The sequence below is a fragment of the Podarcis filfolensis genome (genome assembly GCF_964270895.1).
Source record: "Podarcis filfolensis genome assembly, chromosome: 12".
Taxonomy (NCBI): domain Eukaryota; kingdom Metazoa; phylum Chordata; class Lepidosauria; order Squamata; family Lacertidae; genus Podarcis; species Podarcis filfolensis.
Window position 1 is genome coordinate 33,935,145 of NC_139614.1, and position 18,494 is coordinate 33,953,638.

General features: G+C 42.5%; 1 protein-coding gene across 1 annotated transcript in view; it reads right to left on the reverse strand.

Annotated features, from left to right (window-relative positions):
• ITGA8 (integrin subunit alpha 8) overlaps positions 1-18,494 on the reverse strand; it is a 125,531-nt gene that overhangs the window by 3,691 nt on the left and 103,346 nt on the right. Inside the window, exons 28-29 of the mRNA XM_083578506.1 lie at positions 16,435-16,536; positions 4,079-4,201 (exon numbers count right to left, since the gene is read on the reverse strand). Coding sequence (XP_083434632.1) covers positions 4,079-4,201; positions 16,435-16,536 — 225 coding nt within the window. The remainder of the gene's footprint in view (positions 1-4,078; positions 4,202-16,434; positions 16,537-18,494) is intronic.

Below are 18,494 nucleotides of genomic sequence, written 5' to 3' on the forward strand. Positions count from 1 at the left end.
ATTCTCACAGCTTGCTTTTGAGTGAAGACTGAGCTGTGTCTTTCACAACAATGAACAGCCTTCTGAGCAAAAATTAATTGACCCACCTTAGCATCATTTATAACCACCTTGGCATCATTTATAACTTCAGCTATTTATCTGAATACGCCCTAAGCCTCCCATGCTATTCCAGATGTTGCTGCAGTGATGCATTGACAATGCTGCTGGAAGATACCCTGGGACAAAGATACCCTGGGGAAATGGCAACTCTGTAGTTCTTCATCTTTGCAATGTGAACAACCTTTGGTTCTGTGATGGTGACCGTGGAGCAAGTGTTGCTGGTGCTGGTGGAAACCAGGTGTTCAGCATCCGTGCTCTAGTCTGCAACCCTTCACAGCTGTGAGCCATGAATCATCTGGTGGGGTAGATCAGAACAGTTGGCAAGTGCTCTGCCGAGTCTTATCTGTGCACTTGCCATGTCATACAAACTTGCACTGTGGTTGACCTGTCCTGAAGTCGACCTCTTCTCAAACTATGGAGGCAAGATGTAAGTGTGGGGTAGATGACGAAATGACAAGAGTTTGGTGTTGGGCAAGAGCCTCTCACCTGCTTGACTTACTAGTCTAAGCGGCTGGATTTGATTATCTGCACCATCCGTTGGGGATCTTTTAAGTTCAAACAGAGATGATATAAAGGAATGGAATGCATTTTTTAAATATTAAATCTCTGCATGGCAGTCTTTGAAATTATCCTTTGGAAGGATTAATAGGAACAAGAAGCACGCTTGCTCTGTTCTTCTGAGTTACTGTGCCAAGCTTGGTCAACTTGTGACCCTCCAAGAAGAAAACAAGCCCACCCAACATCTGTGCCAGGGGCTCCACAGAGCTCCTGTTTTTGCTATCTTCCTGCAGAAACAGAGGGGAAACCTAGCTTTGGCAGGATCTGGTCAGGTTTTATACAGGCCTATCTGCCACGTATGGAGGATTTCCTTGCTGAACTGCCAACCTGATACCTTGGAACTGACATGATTTATTTCAAAGCCAAAAGTCAATGTGAGAGTTCCTGAGCATTTTCTATATTCTTAATAGTCAAACTTAAAAAAAAAAGATGGAAGGGGAAAAAGAAGTTTGAAATGGACATGAAACAAGTGGTAAGGTGGATAAATATTTATTTTCTTTTAAATCAGATGTTTCAGATTGTTTATTTTAACTGTATTGTATCAGGGTTGTTGCTGTTTTTAAAAAACAGTTCAAAACTAAATGTATGACCCTCTGTCAAACAATTTCATTTCTGCATTAAACTTGCTATTCTATGTTAACGGGAAACCCTGGGGAACAAGATTTGACTTCTGAGGTCAAGCATTATAAATATGAGAAAATAAACCATGTACTGCATTTATTATTGTTGCAAGTTATGAATATGCATCACTCTTATCTACCAAGCAGCATGAATAATTACATTTCATCTCATTACTGTTTGACACAATACTTGTCAGCTTTGCTTCTAAAAAGTTCAGGGCACAGTCTAGCACACTTAACTCTACTGAATTATGGCCCATGTCTTCCATGAAATGATTTGCTTAGTGTCCTTGCACACGTACAAATAATAAAAAAATATATCTATTAAATTCATGCTAAACAGACATCACTCTGTAGTACAAAAGGCATGTAGTGGGCTACATGACAGAAACTTTGGATTATGATCTTAGCAAGATAAAAGTCCTGTTTAGTTGTGTGATGGCTTTAGGGGTTGCTCATGCGTAAGTTACCGCCGCTCTGGGCTTGGTTGCCTGGTTAAACCGTTTCTGTCTGGACAGCCATCCACTCCGTGGCTGTTCAGTCGCTGGCAGAATCCGTCAGTGGGCGTTTCTTGAACCTCTTCCAGCAAAGAAGTTCTTTGACGCCAAGTCGCCGCCTACTCTCCCTGCGCGGAAGTCTTCTGCGCAGGGTGGGTGTGGGCAGCGGAGGACCTGTGCTCTCCTCGCTGGTCTCCTGTGAAGAGTCCTGGAGCCTCCTCTCTGCTTCCCCCATCAACCCCCCTCTATCCCTGGTGTTGCGCTGATTTTCTTCCCCCGCCGGAGACCTGCCTCTCTCCCTGCTTGGCCCCTCTCCAGCATCACTGTGGAGCCTCGCCTCCTCCTCTAGCTCCGATGGCAGTTCCCTGACAAGTTGCCAACCAATATATTTTAATATTCGTAGCATTCAATTAGCATGCACTCTTGCTCAAGAAATGCATTAGTAATAAAATGGGAAATGTGATTTTGAATCAATTACTAAGGTTTTCTTCTTCTTCTTGGGGATTTAAGTAACCATTTAAATGGCCTTGATTTAAATTACTGCACTTGATATACGGTGTTATCATAGTGTTAAAGTATGTCCAAACCAGATGGCTTTCTGGATTTTCTCACAGGATTGTTTTGGGGATAAAACAAGAAAGGGGAGAATTATGGGATCCTTCCTTGAACGTGTTGGAGGAAAGGTGGGATATAAATGTAGCAAATAAAATGAATAAACATCTAAAGTTACTTTTAGTTACACGCAATTTTGGTATGTGGTATCTATGGTATTCTTAAAGGTAAAATAACCAAGCCTGTAGAAGAATAAGTCTTGCTAAGCAGAGCCAGCATGTATCTGCAAGGACAAGTCCTGTCTCATGAAACGATTAGAGTTCTTTGAGAGTGTCAGCAAGTATATAGATAGAGGTGATCTGGTTGACTGACACAACGTATCTGGACTTTCAAAAATCTTTAAATAAGGTAGCTCACCAAAGACTCCGGGAATAAGAGGTGAATCTTGACCCTATTGTGGATCAAGATCTGGTTAAGGAGCAGACAGCAGGAATAAATGGGCAGTTCTCTGAATGCAGAGATGTAGAAACCGATGTCTACCATGGATTGGCACTGGGACCTGCACTTTTTAGCTAGTTCATAAAAAACGATCTAGAGTTAGGAGTGAGCAGTGAGGTGGCAAAGTTTGCTGATGATACTGAATGGTTCTAGGTTGTTTAAACAAAAAAAATAAAAAATGGCAAAGAGCTCCAAAAGGACCATTCGCAGAGTGAATGGGCAGTAAAATGGCAAATGCGATTCAATGTAAACAAGTGTAAAGCGATGCTCCTATAGGAGGCAGTGATGGATAGCTTCAAAAGAGGATGAGACAAATTCATGGAGGAAGAGGCTATCAATGGCTACTAGCCATGATGACTGTGTTCTACCTCCAATGTCAGAGGCAGTAAAGCATCTGAATATCAGTTGCTGGAAACCGCTGGTAGGCAGAGTGCTGTTGCAGGCTTCTTACAGGCATCTGATTGGCTACTGTGAGAACGTGATGCTAGACTAGATGCGTCATCAGGCTCTTCTAAAGTTCTTACAGAGGCCTATTTCAGCAGTGCTTACCAAGGGGGAAAGACGGAAGGAAAGAGGAAGAGGAAGTAACTGGGAAAACATTGGATGAGGATTCAGAACTCAACGTGGTCAGTAATAGGCATGATATAGACCACCGTGGGAAATGGCACCCATCAAGCTGGAATTAAAAACAACGTATACACATCAGAGACATAGTTTTAAGTACTTTGAAGTCAATTGTTTCCAAGTCCCTGAAACAAAAACTTGTAAACTGCTAGTGACTCAGTGATTCCAAGACTTTAGCGATGTAGTAAAAACATCAAACAGAGCCTACCAATATTAAAATAAAATCACTTGCAGCCTTAAAAAGATAACATTTCTTTTCCTCTGAAGGGGGTGCCCGATCATGTTTCAAAAGATAATTCCTTGAGGTGCTTTGGGAGAAACAAACCTAGAGATGCTTCATTGTAGCATGCTGCCGAAATCTAAATTCCCCAGGCAAAAGAAGATCATAGGTCTTGGGAATCGCAGCCAATCTCTCACTGCTCACTTCTAACTAGCCTTCAATAATGCAAACAAGCCACCTCTTTTGAAAGGTCAGAAACACAAACATGTCAGCGATCCAAAATAAATAACACACCCATCTCGTATGTCCATGATTATTTTGCTCAGAAGATCACTCATTCCACCCCCTCCCCACCTCCCCATTTTGTTTTGGTATCATCTTCTCTAGTTTAACACCAATACATTACCTACCTTCCACAATGCTAAGGTCAACATAGCCAAAACCAGCAGTCCAAGGAGTATGGCTAATATTATAACCCACAGCGGGATTATAAAGGAAATGTTTGGAGTAGCCCAAATAACAGATGTTTTGGTCTGAAATGGAAGATGAGAAGGGGGAAAAAAGATGAAAGGGTAAATGAAGATGAGTTATAATACAACCTGAAAGTGATTATATATGCAGAATTAGAAACTAATGGTGTATTCGTAAGGCCGCTGTTTTAAAAACTCAGCATACAGTATCTGCCAGCACTTCACAAAACTTAAGTTCTTGCAGTTCTAGTGAGTGGTATAGAACTAAGTTTCATATAACTAAGTAGACCCAATGAAATTAATGGACATGAGTTAGCCACGCCTATTGATTTTAATAGGCCCACTTTGAGAAAAACCTATACATTTAAAGTAGTATCATACCACTTTAAACAGTCATGGCTTCCCCCAAAGAATCCTTGGAACTGTAGTCTGTTAAGGCTCTTGAGAGTGGAGACCTCGGTTCCCCTCACAAGCTTGCTGGAGGCATCAGTTAGGATAAGAGTAAACAACCCTGTGGGGTAGGTTGAGAGATGGTGACTTGTCCGAGCCCTCCCAGTAAGCTTTAATTGTTGCTAAGCAGCAGATCAACATTTTGACCACTACATCACACCGAGTCTCAATTTGGTTTTACTGCCATGGCTTCACCTCCAAACTGTAGTTTGTGTGGGGAACAGGAGCCTCAACTTATCAAGGATTGTCAGCATCATTCTGCACTTAAGGTTCTATGCTCGTATCAGCCTTTCCCAACCTACGACCATCTTGATGTTTTGATGGCCTGCATCTCCCATTATTCCTGGCCATTGGAAGCTGGGAGTCCAACAACACCTGGAAGGGGCCAGATTGGAGAGGCCTGGCTTGCCAAGTCACTTCTGAAGCAGACACATGTAGAAATACAGGTACATGTATTTTGTACTTGGGTATCTACCTGAATGCTATATGTCAGCTGAACTCAGAAAACCACAAGACCTACGTTTGCTACAGTTAAATAGGTTTAAATTTATATTATAGCTTAAACCAAATAAATCTGAGCCTCCATAGGCAGTGGAGTAAGCAAGAACGAATGTCAACATTGCTATGATTTGTATTAGACATTGTGGTCTCTAGTCAGCTGACACAGCTACATACCTTGGGCAATATGCCACTGGACAAAACCCCTAAGACAAAAGCACTCAGTCTTCTCATTACAGGAATAACATGAAAAGGGTAACATTAGCTTTCCTCCCCCCACTTTGAAAAAGCAGTTGCTGTCATTTTTAAAGACCGTCTAGTACACTTTGTAAAATGGCAGGTAACAAGTCTTTTACAACACATCACATATAAAAATAACTTGAAGTTCAACAGAAATATAAAATGTATTAACACCATTCCCCTACATTCTGGCTTAGCCTTGACCACAAAAGCTGGACCAAATAAATAGATCTTACAAAGCTTTTGAAATATACTTAAGGTTTGGCTCTACTGGGTCTCCAGAGGAAAATTATGTGCTTTCCAGCAAAGTCAAATTATATATATTTCTAATCCTGCACATTTTCCAACATTCTAAAGCAATCTTTCGGTAGATGTATATATGAAATACCCAGTTTCCATCCATCTGAGGTTTATGGTTCTGCTGAACTCCGATGTTGCCCATTCAGATTAATGGTGTGTTAACTGGAATTTGAACACAGACTTCCTATTGTGTGTATACTATAGACGCAAGTGCCACTAGGGATTTTGAATGCATGCTTGCTATGTTGGCCTGTGGATCTTTCCTGCGGTCAGACTGGTGACCTGCAATGGACTCCGGAGCACGGAGCTCTGACTATAGGTGAGGTCTGCAAAGTCAGCAGTTTCTAAGCTGAGAAATCGCTTCCAAGTCAGTGCTACTCCTTGAGCTTTGTCCACTCTGTTTTCCTCATTTCCTGGTCTCCCCATTTGGAAAACCACCAACTCATCCTTTCTCTAAAGGAACCTGCATTTGCTCTTCATTAGTATGAGCCTTTTTGAATCAGCCACTTTCCCCCCATTGCCATACCTCAGCTTACCATATGGGGCAGTGGGTAGCAGTTCATGACAGTACTTAAAATCACCTATCAACAATGATTCATGCCCCAAACTCTCTACAATCTCTTGCTTCCAACAAAACAGTTCTCTGGGTTTTCCAGTACTAAAAATAAATAAAAAATAAATCTATTCTTCAGGTGTGAATAGAGGATTGAACACACTGAAGGCTGGGGATGAATGGAAAGGCAAATGGTAGAAATCAGTGCCAGGGATCATTTAAGAGGAGCAGGTGGCATCAGAGCCTAGGACTTGCCAATCAGAAGGTTGTGGTTCGAATCCCCATGACGGGGTGAGCTCCCGTTGCTTGGTCCCTGTTCCTGCCAACCTAGCAGTTCGAAAGCACATCAAGTGCATGTAGATAAATAGGTACCGCCCCGGCAGGAAGGTAAACAGCGTTTCCGTGCGCTGCTCTGGTTCGCCAGAAGCGGCTTAGTCATGCTGGCCACATGACCCGGAAGCTGTACGCCGGCTCCTTGGCCAATAAAGATGAGATGAGCGCAGCAACCCCAGAGTCGTCCACGACTGGACCTAATGGTCAGGGGTCCCTTTACCTTTACCTTATGAGAAAGGGGACATCAGTTTACTATTTTCCTGAGAGCAGAAGAATACTTGAGATCCACCACCCCATTACTCCTGATCAAAGACCTAGATACCGTAGGTTTAAATGCCAATACAGAGAGACACATAACTGACAGCAATTTCAAAGCTTTACCCAATTGGGCCTGTTGCATTCTGATTACATAGAGACAAGAGCTTTTAAGTGCAGCCAGAAACTGTGATATGCACATTGTAAATATTGAAAATAAAGCACCCCAACTTACTGGTCAAAGGTAGTAAGCATTTCAGAGAAAGTCAAATACCCAACCCCCAAGACATCTAAATCTATAAGGGCTGACATAGGTCCGGGATTTGTCTGTTGAAAATGGTATCTGGGCAGAATTTTTGAAAAGCAGCTGAAATGCCCAGACGTATGTCAGCTCATAACAGGGGGCATAAAGCTCAACTTTTCTGTCCAGATTTTCACTTTTTGAAATATGGCAACCCTAAAATATATGGTGCAATGTGAATTTAAATAGCTCACTTTTCTAGTTGCTTTTGAGCACTGAATATTAACTACGGAGGCTTCCTAGGTCAGTAAGTTCAGTGGTCGTGGTAGAAGGGGCTCATTTTAATTAGCTAATAAATATTTTTCAATGACTTTCCTTGTGTTCCTCAATAATGCTCTCTAGCTGGCATGGAAACATAAGGGCAGGATGAGTGAGGGAAAAGGTCAATGGCTCTCATTTGCAGCAATCCTCTACACAGAACTCTCAGTCAAGGAGACAAATGAACTAGTGCGGAAGGTTGCAGGATGTGGACGCTACAGACATTACAACATCTGGGACCAACTTGGCCAGAGAACAGAAGCAAGGATTTTACTCTCCTCCAGGACAGATCTCGTTCAGCAGATATTTATGTTCTTTGTTACAGTGCCAGACATCTTAGTAGTGCTCTTAGGCATGTAACCATTCCCCATTTCTCAAGTGGCAAGCAGTTTCAAGGGAGGCCCTAGTGGGTTTAGTTCCCGTTGGATGAGAAAACAGTGGAGATGCAAGGATGAGGAACTGGGCTGGTGAGCCGGATCCTTATTTCTCCCAGTCTTTGTGGGTCAAGTAGGTGGGTCTGCTAACCTACCACAGTTTTGCCTGAAGCCGTAGCAACCAGGTGCAGCAAATCCCTTCTCAGCCCAGACTTAGCTGTACTGACCCCCCCCATGTCATTTATGATGCCAGGTGCAGGACAGGCAGACATGGCTTAGCCAAAATGGTCTGTCAGGCCAAACGAGGAAGCCTGGTGGGCCTCATTTGCAATAATATAATAATAATTTATTATTTATACCCCCGCCCATCTGGCTGGGTTTCCCCAGCCACTCTGAGTGGCTCCCAACAGATTAAAAACAGAATAAAACATCAAACATTAAAAACTTCCCTAAACAGGCCCCCCCTCCACTGACCTAAAAGGTCGTTGTCATGCTTGCTTTATTTACAAATACACAAGCAGAGCACAAATTGAGGTGAAGAGGCACCTTCTACAAGAGAGAATATAGTCACCATGCCTTGAAGCCATCAATAACTTCAGTTTCCATGACTTTATCCAATCCCCTTTTAAAACCACCTAGATTGATGGCCATTACTGCATATTGTGATAGTGGCTTCCATAGTTTTAACTCTGTGCTATATGAAGAACCCTTTGTCTGTCCTGAATCTTCTCACAATCGACTCTCTGGATGACCTCAAGTTCTAGTATTCTAACACACACAGAGAGAAACCTTCTATCAACTTTCTCTAAACCATTCAGGGAAATATGGTTGGCTCCAGATTTTAAAGAAAGCTTTTTTTTTTTTTTTAAAGCCATCTGTTTTCACTGGCTGTTAACGGAAATGTTTTATTGTATATATTGCTGTCAAAGCTTTTGTTGGTGACTCCATTGGGTTTATTTAAACTGATTGTTTTATTATAAACTTAATTGAATGTTTTCATTTTTTTGGAACTGATAAAACTGTATATTTGGTATGAAATGTAAGCCACCCTGGAAAGGCTATAGTTTAGAGATACAATGGATGCTCGGGTTGCGAACGTGATCCATGCGGGATGCACGTTCACAACCCACAGAGTTTGCAACCCGCGCCTGCAATTTTACCTAATATACACATTTGTGCAAATAATTCCCCCCAATACGATGCTTTTTTGTACATTATTCTCACTTATACAGTATATGCATTTTTATGCACCCTTTACTGTAGTATATGCATCTTCATACACGTTAAATGGCTGATGAGCTGCATTGCAAAATTCAGAGAAGTGTAAATCTCAAAGGATACCTTTGTTTTGGTTCATATATTGTTTTGGAAAATGTGAATCAGGAAGATTTGGCTCTCAATGCAATCTGAATTGAATTTCTCCTGAGGGGATTAATGGTCATTTCACGTACCACCTAGAGTAGAATAATTATTTTTATTGTGATGGTCTGTGTGGCATTTCTACAGAATGTTGTGAGCCACAAGGCATTTTATTGTTCTGAACCAGAGCTCTGCAAGGTGGGTTAGGCCATTGTGTCTAAGGCCACCCATGCAGTGATCTTTATGAATGAGAAAAGATTTTTGCACCTGGACTTCCCATGCGTTTCTCTTACGTAACTTGGGGCTTCCTGGCCTTCATGATTTTCTGCAGTTTTCTGCAGTTTTCAGAACATGCACATGTTCAGGTTTTTCTCCACTACCTTGAAGACTGGGGATACTTTCTTAAAGGAGAGAGAGAAGCTGTTCTGATAAAATGACCTTATTTTGCATGAGAAAATCAGATTTCATCTTGTAAGGCAAGATGGCGGCCAGGCATATTTGGGTTTAAAATATGTATTAAAGAAAGGGGCAATCCCAACAGTTGTCCTCCTTGCTGCTGACTTCTTCTTTAGAAGAAGTGATAATGGGAACCATGTCAACATAGACGCTATGGAGACGCTTGAAGCCTTCTGCTATGTATAATGTTTTAATGTTGGTTTTAGATTTTCATGCTGTATTTTATGAGGTGCTGCACTTTATGGACTGTATAAACCACCCTGGGGTCTGGTTAGATAAAGGGCAATTAGGAAATAACCTATACCAGCTAAACTATTTTGTGCTTTGTCTAATAATCCTTGTCACAAGTAAACACAGGAAGTGAGGAGCCACGCCATATACCAGCAAAGTCACTGACCTGTGCACATTGCATGGAGTACGGCAGTAGAAACATAGGAAGCTGCCTTATCATAGAATCAAAGAATTGTAGAGTTAGAAAGGACCCCAAGGGTCATCTAGTCCAACCCCCTGCAATGCAGGAATCTCACCTAAAGCATCCATGGCAAATGGCCACACAACCTCTGCTTAAAAACCTTGAATGAAGGAGACTCTACAAACTCTCAAAGGAATCTGTTCCACTGTTAAACAGCTGTTACTGTCAACAAGTTCTTCCTGATGTTTAGTCGGAATCTCATTTCTTGTAGCTTGTGACAGCCCTTGAGATATTTGAAAATGCCTATCATATCTCCTCTTTTCCAGGCTAACAAACCCAGCTCCTTCAACCGTTCCTCAAAAGGCTGGTTTCCAGTCCCTTGATCATCTTGGTTGCCCTCCTCTGCACACACTCCAGCTTGCCTACATCCTTCTTGTGGTGCCCAGAACTGGACACCGTATTCCAGGTGTGTCTGACCAAGGCAGAATAGAGCAGTACTATTACTTCCCTTGATCGGGACACTATACTTCCGTTGATGCAGTCTAGAATAGCATTAGGGGTTTTTTTTTGCTGCTGCATCACACTGTTGACTCATGTTAAGTTTTGGTCCACTAAGACCCCTAGATCCTTTTCACATGGCCATCCAGGTGTCCCCCATCTTATATTGGTGCAGCTGGTTCTTCCTGCTTAAGTGCAGAACTTTATACTGATGTCTTTAAACCGAGTCAGACCAGTGGTCACTCTAGTCCAGTCCTGTCAGCACTGACCTGCAGAGTCCCCCCAGGGTTTAAGACAGGAATCTTTCCCAACCCTACCTACAGAAACTGGTGAGTGAACCTGGGTTCACCTGAATGCCAAGCATTTACTCTAGCACTGATCTATGGTCTTTCCCCACCTCTATTGGTGTTGTACACCAATCTGGAGAAATGTGTTAAAACCCCTTTTCACTTAGCACATATGTCTTTATGACTGGAAAACTACTGGCATTGGTAGAAAGATGGTTGCATTGAACTATGGGCAAAGAGACAGAAGCGTCTGCCAACTGGCCAACCCGCTATTCCCAAAGAGCATTTTATTTATGACTTCATGTAGGTGTTCGTTCTTCAACTTGGATGGCTCCACTATTTTCTCATGTGGTTTTAGGTTTAAGACAAGGCTGTGAGCCTAATGCCAGTTCAGAAATGCTTTATCTCTTTTAACAACTTTTTTTATTGCGGAGGGTGGGAGGCAATGCAAAGGACAGAGAAACTCTGAGAGATAGGAATGAAGTTGCTCAACTGATATTCCTTTGCCCATCCTTTTATCCAAGGTGGTCAGTGATGCAGCTGTGGAGCTTTTAATGCACATCATATGGTGTTTCTGGCAGAGCCCTTGTGACACAGACTGCCTGCCTCACATGGCCAAAGAGCTCCTTATGCTTAGGAGAACATTTCTCTATCGAGGCAAGAAGGGTTATTCTGAAGAGGGCACATGTTTTCCACAATATCAGTTGCATGGGAGCTAGAAGCTGCTTTGAAATGGATCAGACTATTGTCCAGCTCATCTAATATTGTCTACTCTGAACTGGTGGTGAAGGACTAGGAATGAGACTTTGGTGTCAATAGTAGATAGCTCAATGAAGACGTCAACCCAATGTGTGTACGGCTGTGAAAAAGGCAGATTTCATGTTAACGATCATTAGGAAAGGAATCAGAAACAAAACTGCCAATATCATAATGCCATTAGGTAAATCTGTGGTGCAACCACACTTGGAAGACTGTGTATATATATTTCTGGCTGCAACCACACTGCTCCAGGTGATGCATAGATGAAGGCTAGTTTTAACAGCATTACAGTGGTACCTCTGGATGCGAACGGGATCCATTCTGGAGCCCCGTTCGCATCCTGAAGTGAACGCAACCCGAGTCTGTGTGACTGCGCATGCGCGGGTCGTGATTCACCGCTTTCGCGCATGCGCGTGACGTCATTTTGAGCGTCTGCACATGTGCGAGCGGCAAAACCTGGAAGTAACACGCTCTTCAACTATTTCAACCCGAGGTATGACTGTACTTTTAGCGGCCTTCTGTCGCTTCCTGCAGGGGCTAAGCCAGGCACCCCCAAACTCGGCCCTCCAGCTGTTTTGGGACTACAACTCCCATCATCCCTGACCACTGGTCCTGTTAGCTAGGGATGATGGGAGTTGTAGTCCCCAAACAGCTGGAAAGCTGAGTTTGGGGATGCCTGGGCTACGTGCTATGCAGCTCAAATATATATACAGATAGCCACTGTAGAACAAACTTTGCAGCTTCAATACACTTCTCAAATCCTCACCGATTATCTTTTTTGGTAAATGGCATCTGAATGACCAAACTTTGACTTATCTATCACAGAATTACAGTAGCTTTAGGCTTACAGTAAATGAGCTATTCTTGTAGTGCGACTGGTGCTTGTGTGTATAATAGCCCCTTTCTCTGATCTTTAATCATTTCTGCTTAGAGGGGTTGAAAGATAACAAATTACTCTTTAATTGTTCTGCATGTTCCTCTCAGGCAAACATTTGCCATTTTTTTCTGTTTTGAAAAAGGGCCCAAAGTAGTAGATAAAAGCTCCCCTGAGTTTAGACTCAGAATTAATATTGACATATGTGTTTGCATATTATAACTCCCTTGTAGAAGTATACTTTGCAGGGAGAGCAAGCATGTTTAAAAGAAATGTGCCTGAACACTGATTCTGAAGAAGCATCCCATCAGAGAGATGGTGGAATAGAATTTAACTTTTACTTAGAGAAGACCTATTGAAATGAATGGATTTAACTTAGTCGTGTTCATCCATTTCAACGAGTCTGTTCTGAGGTAGGCCTGGTACTGAATTCTAACCAGAGGATTTAAACCTGGCTAGGGTTCAAGTGTTCACACACTATGCCAATAGCACACCAGGAGATACCAGTTACATGATTCAAGTACATTTCTCCCCCCTTTCTCCACTGTCTAAGAATTTGTTCAAGATAATATATGAAGGGCACAATCCATAGAAAGTTAACTGCGTTTTTAAAATCCTACTAAAAATCAGAGGAAATGAAATATTTTACTTTGGACTTTGCTTTCGGTTGACTATGATGATAGTATTTCAAGACCATCCTCTATCTTCTTCCCCAAATGGCAATTACTTACATCTAGTCTGATTATATTGAAAACTCTGCTTTGTATGCAGGAGGTCCCAAATTCAGTCTTTAGCATCTTCAGGTAGTGCTGGGAAAGACTTCCTACCTGAAACCCCAGAGAATCTCTGCCAGTCAGTGTGGACAATACTGAGCTAGATGGACCACTGGTCTGACTCAGTCTGAAGCAGCTCTCTATGTTCATTTGTACCAGCCACTGGGGAACAACAGTGGTAGAGGGCTATGGCCCTGATTTCCTGTTTGGGTTTTTCCATAGACCATTGGTGGCGAACCTTGTCCCTCCAGAGTCCATGTCCAATGGTCAGGGATGATGGGAGATGCAGTTCAATGCCTGGAGGGCCAGAAGTTCCCTATCACTGTCACAGACAAGGGGCTGGCCACTAAGGGGAACAGGATGCAGGACTAGATTGGTCTGACAAAGCAGGTCTCTTCTGGCACATAACCGTGTGTAATCCATAATGCATGCAATGAACACATTCATGCATGAGACAGAAACATGCAGAGATATGACAGCTAACTGAACTTCCAAGTCCACAGACAATATACCTTGGAATACCTTCCTGGAGACTACAGGGGAAGGAAATTGCCTTTCTGCCCTGTTTGGGAGCTTCCCAGAAACATCTGGAGGACCAGTGTTGGGGGGAAAATGTTGGACAAGTTGGGCCTCTGGTATGATTTAGGAAGAATCTTATTACACTTTTATCCTGGGACAACAGGCCCTGAATTAATTAATGTCAGCTTCTGATTTTATGTCGCAAGGGGTGGTCTAGGTTGAAGTGAGTTGAAAGGGAGTCAACAACCCCTGACAAGATCAGGAGTTCTTGGCTCCTGACTCATTTTCATTCACCAAGGGGTCATACAAACAATAGCAGGGCTGTTTTCTCTACAGCGTAGTATTTTTCTGCAGATAAGTGGTGCCTTGTGAATGACACAAGATAGAAAGGTTGGTTGACGGAAACACTGGAGCTTCTTGTTCATGTATTTCAGGATAACAACCTTGTCATGGCCATCACCAATACTCAGTTCTGTAAGCACAGTGTAAATAGCAAAAATAAATAAATAAATAAATAAATATCAAGTATATATGGTCATCATTCTGGATGATGATAATGTTGAAGCTTTAATGAATTGCCAAAGTGAAGGCGAGTTCTTAACCATGATTCTGTAAGCACGTTATAAGTAGAAAAACTTCAAACAAATATGATGGTGATTATCAATCTGAATGACAATAATGTTGAAGCTTTAATGAATTGCCAAATTCAAGGCAATTTCTGAACCTTGATTTTGTAAAAACAGTGTAAGTAGCAAAACTTCACACTGATAGGATCATCATTCTGAATGATAACGTTGAAGTGTTAATGAATTTCCAAATTTTGTACTTACTTCGACTCTTGGCCTTCCAAATAAATCCTAGACAAACACTGAATCCAGGACTGACTGACTTCAGGGGGGAAAGTATTGCTAAGAGAAACTTCAAAAGAACTTCTGCCTACAGCACATCAAGCTACAGGGTTGGCAAACCTCCGCTGCCAATGGCCAGATTTAGGAGGACATAAAAGCACTATCATTTTTCAAGAGTTTACAGTTGCTGTTTTGGGCATCTGGCAGTAAATCAGCTCTATGGAATAATACGCTTCATTCTCAAGTAGTACTGTAAAAATTCTTATCTGATTATTCAATATATCATCAGAGACCTGTTGAGAACAGCAGGCGATCACCTGTGGCAGAGCGCAATTGAACAGCTGGGAGACAGTACATAGCAGCCGTTTTGAGTAACATGTGTTTCTGCTACAAAACACATGCAAGGTGGGTGGGTGCGGGGAAGCAGAAAGAGCCGGGATTTATCTTTGATTGTGGTATCTTTGAACCTCTTTGGATGAGCAATGAATATTAAGGATCAAAACGTTCTCCTTTTGAGCCTAAAGGTAAATCATCCCAGTACAGTAGGCATCAAAGAGAGAAGCCAGTCATGAGCTAGTCAAAAATTCCTGTCTATTGGCTGAACTCCTCCCCATCTGCATATACTTTTCTCATTATGGTGCTAATCCTGCTGTATGGGGGAAACCATTCTTGTTCAGTGTGCACAATCACTTTTATTTCTTCTTAATCGCTTTTCTTTTCTTATAGAAAAAAGACTTATACAGTAATATTTTTCTGTAACCGCTTAATAACTGAAGGAAAATGAAAATACAGTGGTACCTCAGGTTAAGTACTTAATTCGTTCCGGAGGTCCATTCTTAACCTGAAACTGTTCTTAACCTGAAACACCACTTTAGCTAATGGGGCCTCCTGCTGCCGCTGCGCCGCTGGAGCACAATTTCTGTTCTCATCCTGAAGCAAAGTTCTTAACCTGAAGCACTATTTCTAGGTTAGCGGAGTGTGTAACCTGAAGCATATGTAACCTGAAGCGTATGTAACCCGAGGTACCACTGTACCCTGAATATTTCACATAGGTCTAAGTCATATGTTTAATATATGAATATATATGAAATATATATTATATGAAATACGTTTATTTGTGTGCGGTGCAAGAACTATATCAGAGTCCTGCGTCTTATATAGAAAGCACAAGAGAGCCCATGAGGAAACAACAATGCATAAAGTTAGCAGGTTGGGAGGCATGAAACTAGGAAGAGCTGAGGTTGGCTTCCTGCTCACCCCCCCACCCCCCCGGCTGATTCCTTCTCCAATCAGAAACAGGAAATGAGACCTCTACCTCATTATAACTGAGTAAAGATGGGTCAAACCGTATTTAGCATGAACACATAAATCAATCGTAGAAGACTAGGACTACAAGCACAACTCTGCCATTCTGGAGTAATCTTACCATTTCCAAAGGGCCTAATCTTGTGGTAAATGGCAGCAGACAGCCACAGTTGCTTGGCCTCCCTGCTGTAGGGCTGGCGGACCTGTGCCCCTTCACTTTCTGTTGGACTGCAGCTCCCATCAGGCCCAGCCACCATGGCCAAGGGTCAGGGATGGTGGGAGTTGCAGTCCAGCGACACCTGGAGGGCTGCAGGTTCGCCATCCTTGCCCTAGCCCTACAGACAATCACTGCAGGTTCCCATTCTCTAACTGCATGGACTGAGTTCTGTCTAAATTAACCCATTCCCCCTTCTGAGCATCATTATTTCAGAAACTCAGCTGCATAGCAAACGTTACAGTTTATTTTAAACTCTCTCACACAAATAACCTTTAAATAGTTCTCAAAGGATGGACCTGTACAAGAAACACAGGAAGGACTTATCTTGGATTTCCCATCTATAAATATTTCATACAGTAGCAACCAGGATGACCAAACAATGCACGTGTTTTGCATCAGTGTGTTATTTGTTTTCTGTGCTACTCACTGCTATGCTTCCTTCAGGGAGTTTTGTTGGCTGAACTTTGTACGGCATCTTCTTCACTTCAAATGACACATTGACGGAAAGAGAGTAGTGGTCATTTTTCCTCTGGAACAAAAAAAGAAATACAGAGGTTTTCAAATAATGTTTTGATTAGTCTGAGTTATCAGTCTGATCTCCCTTCTCATGTTATAGAAATAGTATATACATGTGCTATACCATGTTCCCCATAATAGCTGCATTTGCACAAATTGTGGCTTCATAACAAGCCAGGCTATGCATGAGTTCCATGTAAATCATGGCTTACGTCCAGGCTTGTTTGGAAGTTGTTAACAAGAGTTTCCTGGTGTGCACAGAGTGGGAAGCTATGGTTCACAGAGGTTTCCTGGTTTATTTCCCCACTTGAACTAATGTTTGCCTTATGAATCCTGGCTTGTTTGGATACCATAAACCATAGTTCTAAATTAGCACCTAACAAGAAGCTATGGTTAACTACAGCTTCTTAGTTTGTTTTTCCACCTTGTGCAAAGGGGGTTAGGAGAGAAGGAAATGTATGCCTGGATGATTAATCCAGGATTTGATCATGCAAACCAAGTCTATAGCCATCTTTCTTTCAATCAACACACATAGTGTACATCAGCCTTTGCCAGCCTGGAGCCCTCCAGATGTTGCTAGACTCCAACTCCCATCAGCCCCACATGGCCAATGGTCAAGGTTGATGGGAGTTGTAGTCCAACTACATCTGGAGGGCCAGTTTCCTCAGCCCTGTTCTAAAGCTTCCAATGTTTCTTGAAACAAGATTCTTTTCAGGGATGTACTGTATGATATACTTCCCAATTTCATTCAGAAACTGAAACGAACATTTTGGTTATTTATTTAATTTATTTCCCACCCTTCCTCCTGAGCATCCAGGTAAATCCTTATGGCTTATAGAGGAAAAATCCGGAACCTCATCCACCTGTGATGGAGATCCTGCAGTCCTCCAAATATTGTTGTACTACAACTCTCACAAACCCTGACCATTGGACATGCTGGCTGGGTCTGATGGGAGTTGGAGTCCAGGAATATCTAGAAGGTAACAGATATACACACTTTCCTTGGAGTAAATTCCTATACACACTTTCCTTGGAGTAAATTCCACTGAACTCAGTGGGGCTCTTTTCTGCTCAGACATGTATAGGATTGGACTGCAAGAGTTTCATTCTCAAAAGCTGCTCCATAGTTTGGCACCAGCAGCTCACAGACTTGTTGAGTGGCTGAGGAATGAACTGGCACAGCATCTGAATTATCCTAACAATATGATCCAAACACAGTTTTTGGCTGAATCCACATGGAAATCTTGCTTTCATGACAATTAGAATCACAACAGGCTCATGATGAAGTTTACTTGGTAACTTTAAAAGGGCGTGGGAGAAGAAGAGACCTCAGTTTCTATTCTTCTGAAAGTACAGTGGTACCTCTGGTTAAGAACTTAATTCGTTCTGGAGGTCCGTTCTTAACCTGAAACTGTTCTTAACCTGAGGTACCACTTTAGCTAATGGGGCCTCCCACTGCCACCACACGATTTCTGTTCTCATCCTGAAGCAAAGTTCTTAACCTGAGGTAATATTTCAGGTTTAGCGGAGTCTGTAATGTGAAGCATTTGTAACCTGAAGCATTTGTAACCCTAGTTACCACTGTATAAAAAGGTAAAGGGACCCCTGACCATTAGGTCCAGTCGTGGCTGACTCTGGGGTTGCAGCACTCATCTTGCTTTATTGGCCGAGGAAGCCGGCGTACAGCTTCCGGGTCATGTGGCCAGCATGACTAAGCCGCTTCTGGTGAACCAGAGCAGTGCACGGAAATGCCATTTACCTTCCCGCCAGAGCGGTACCTATTTATCTACTTGCACTTTGACGTGCTTTCGAACTGCTAGGTTGGCAGGAGCAGGGACCGAACAACGAGAGCTCACCCCATCACGGGGATTCAAACCGCCGACCTTCTGATCGGCAAGTCCTAGGCTCTGTGGTTACCACTGTATACTTCTGATCAAAAACAAATACAATACTCCCTACTTTTGGATGCAT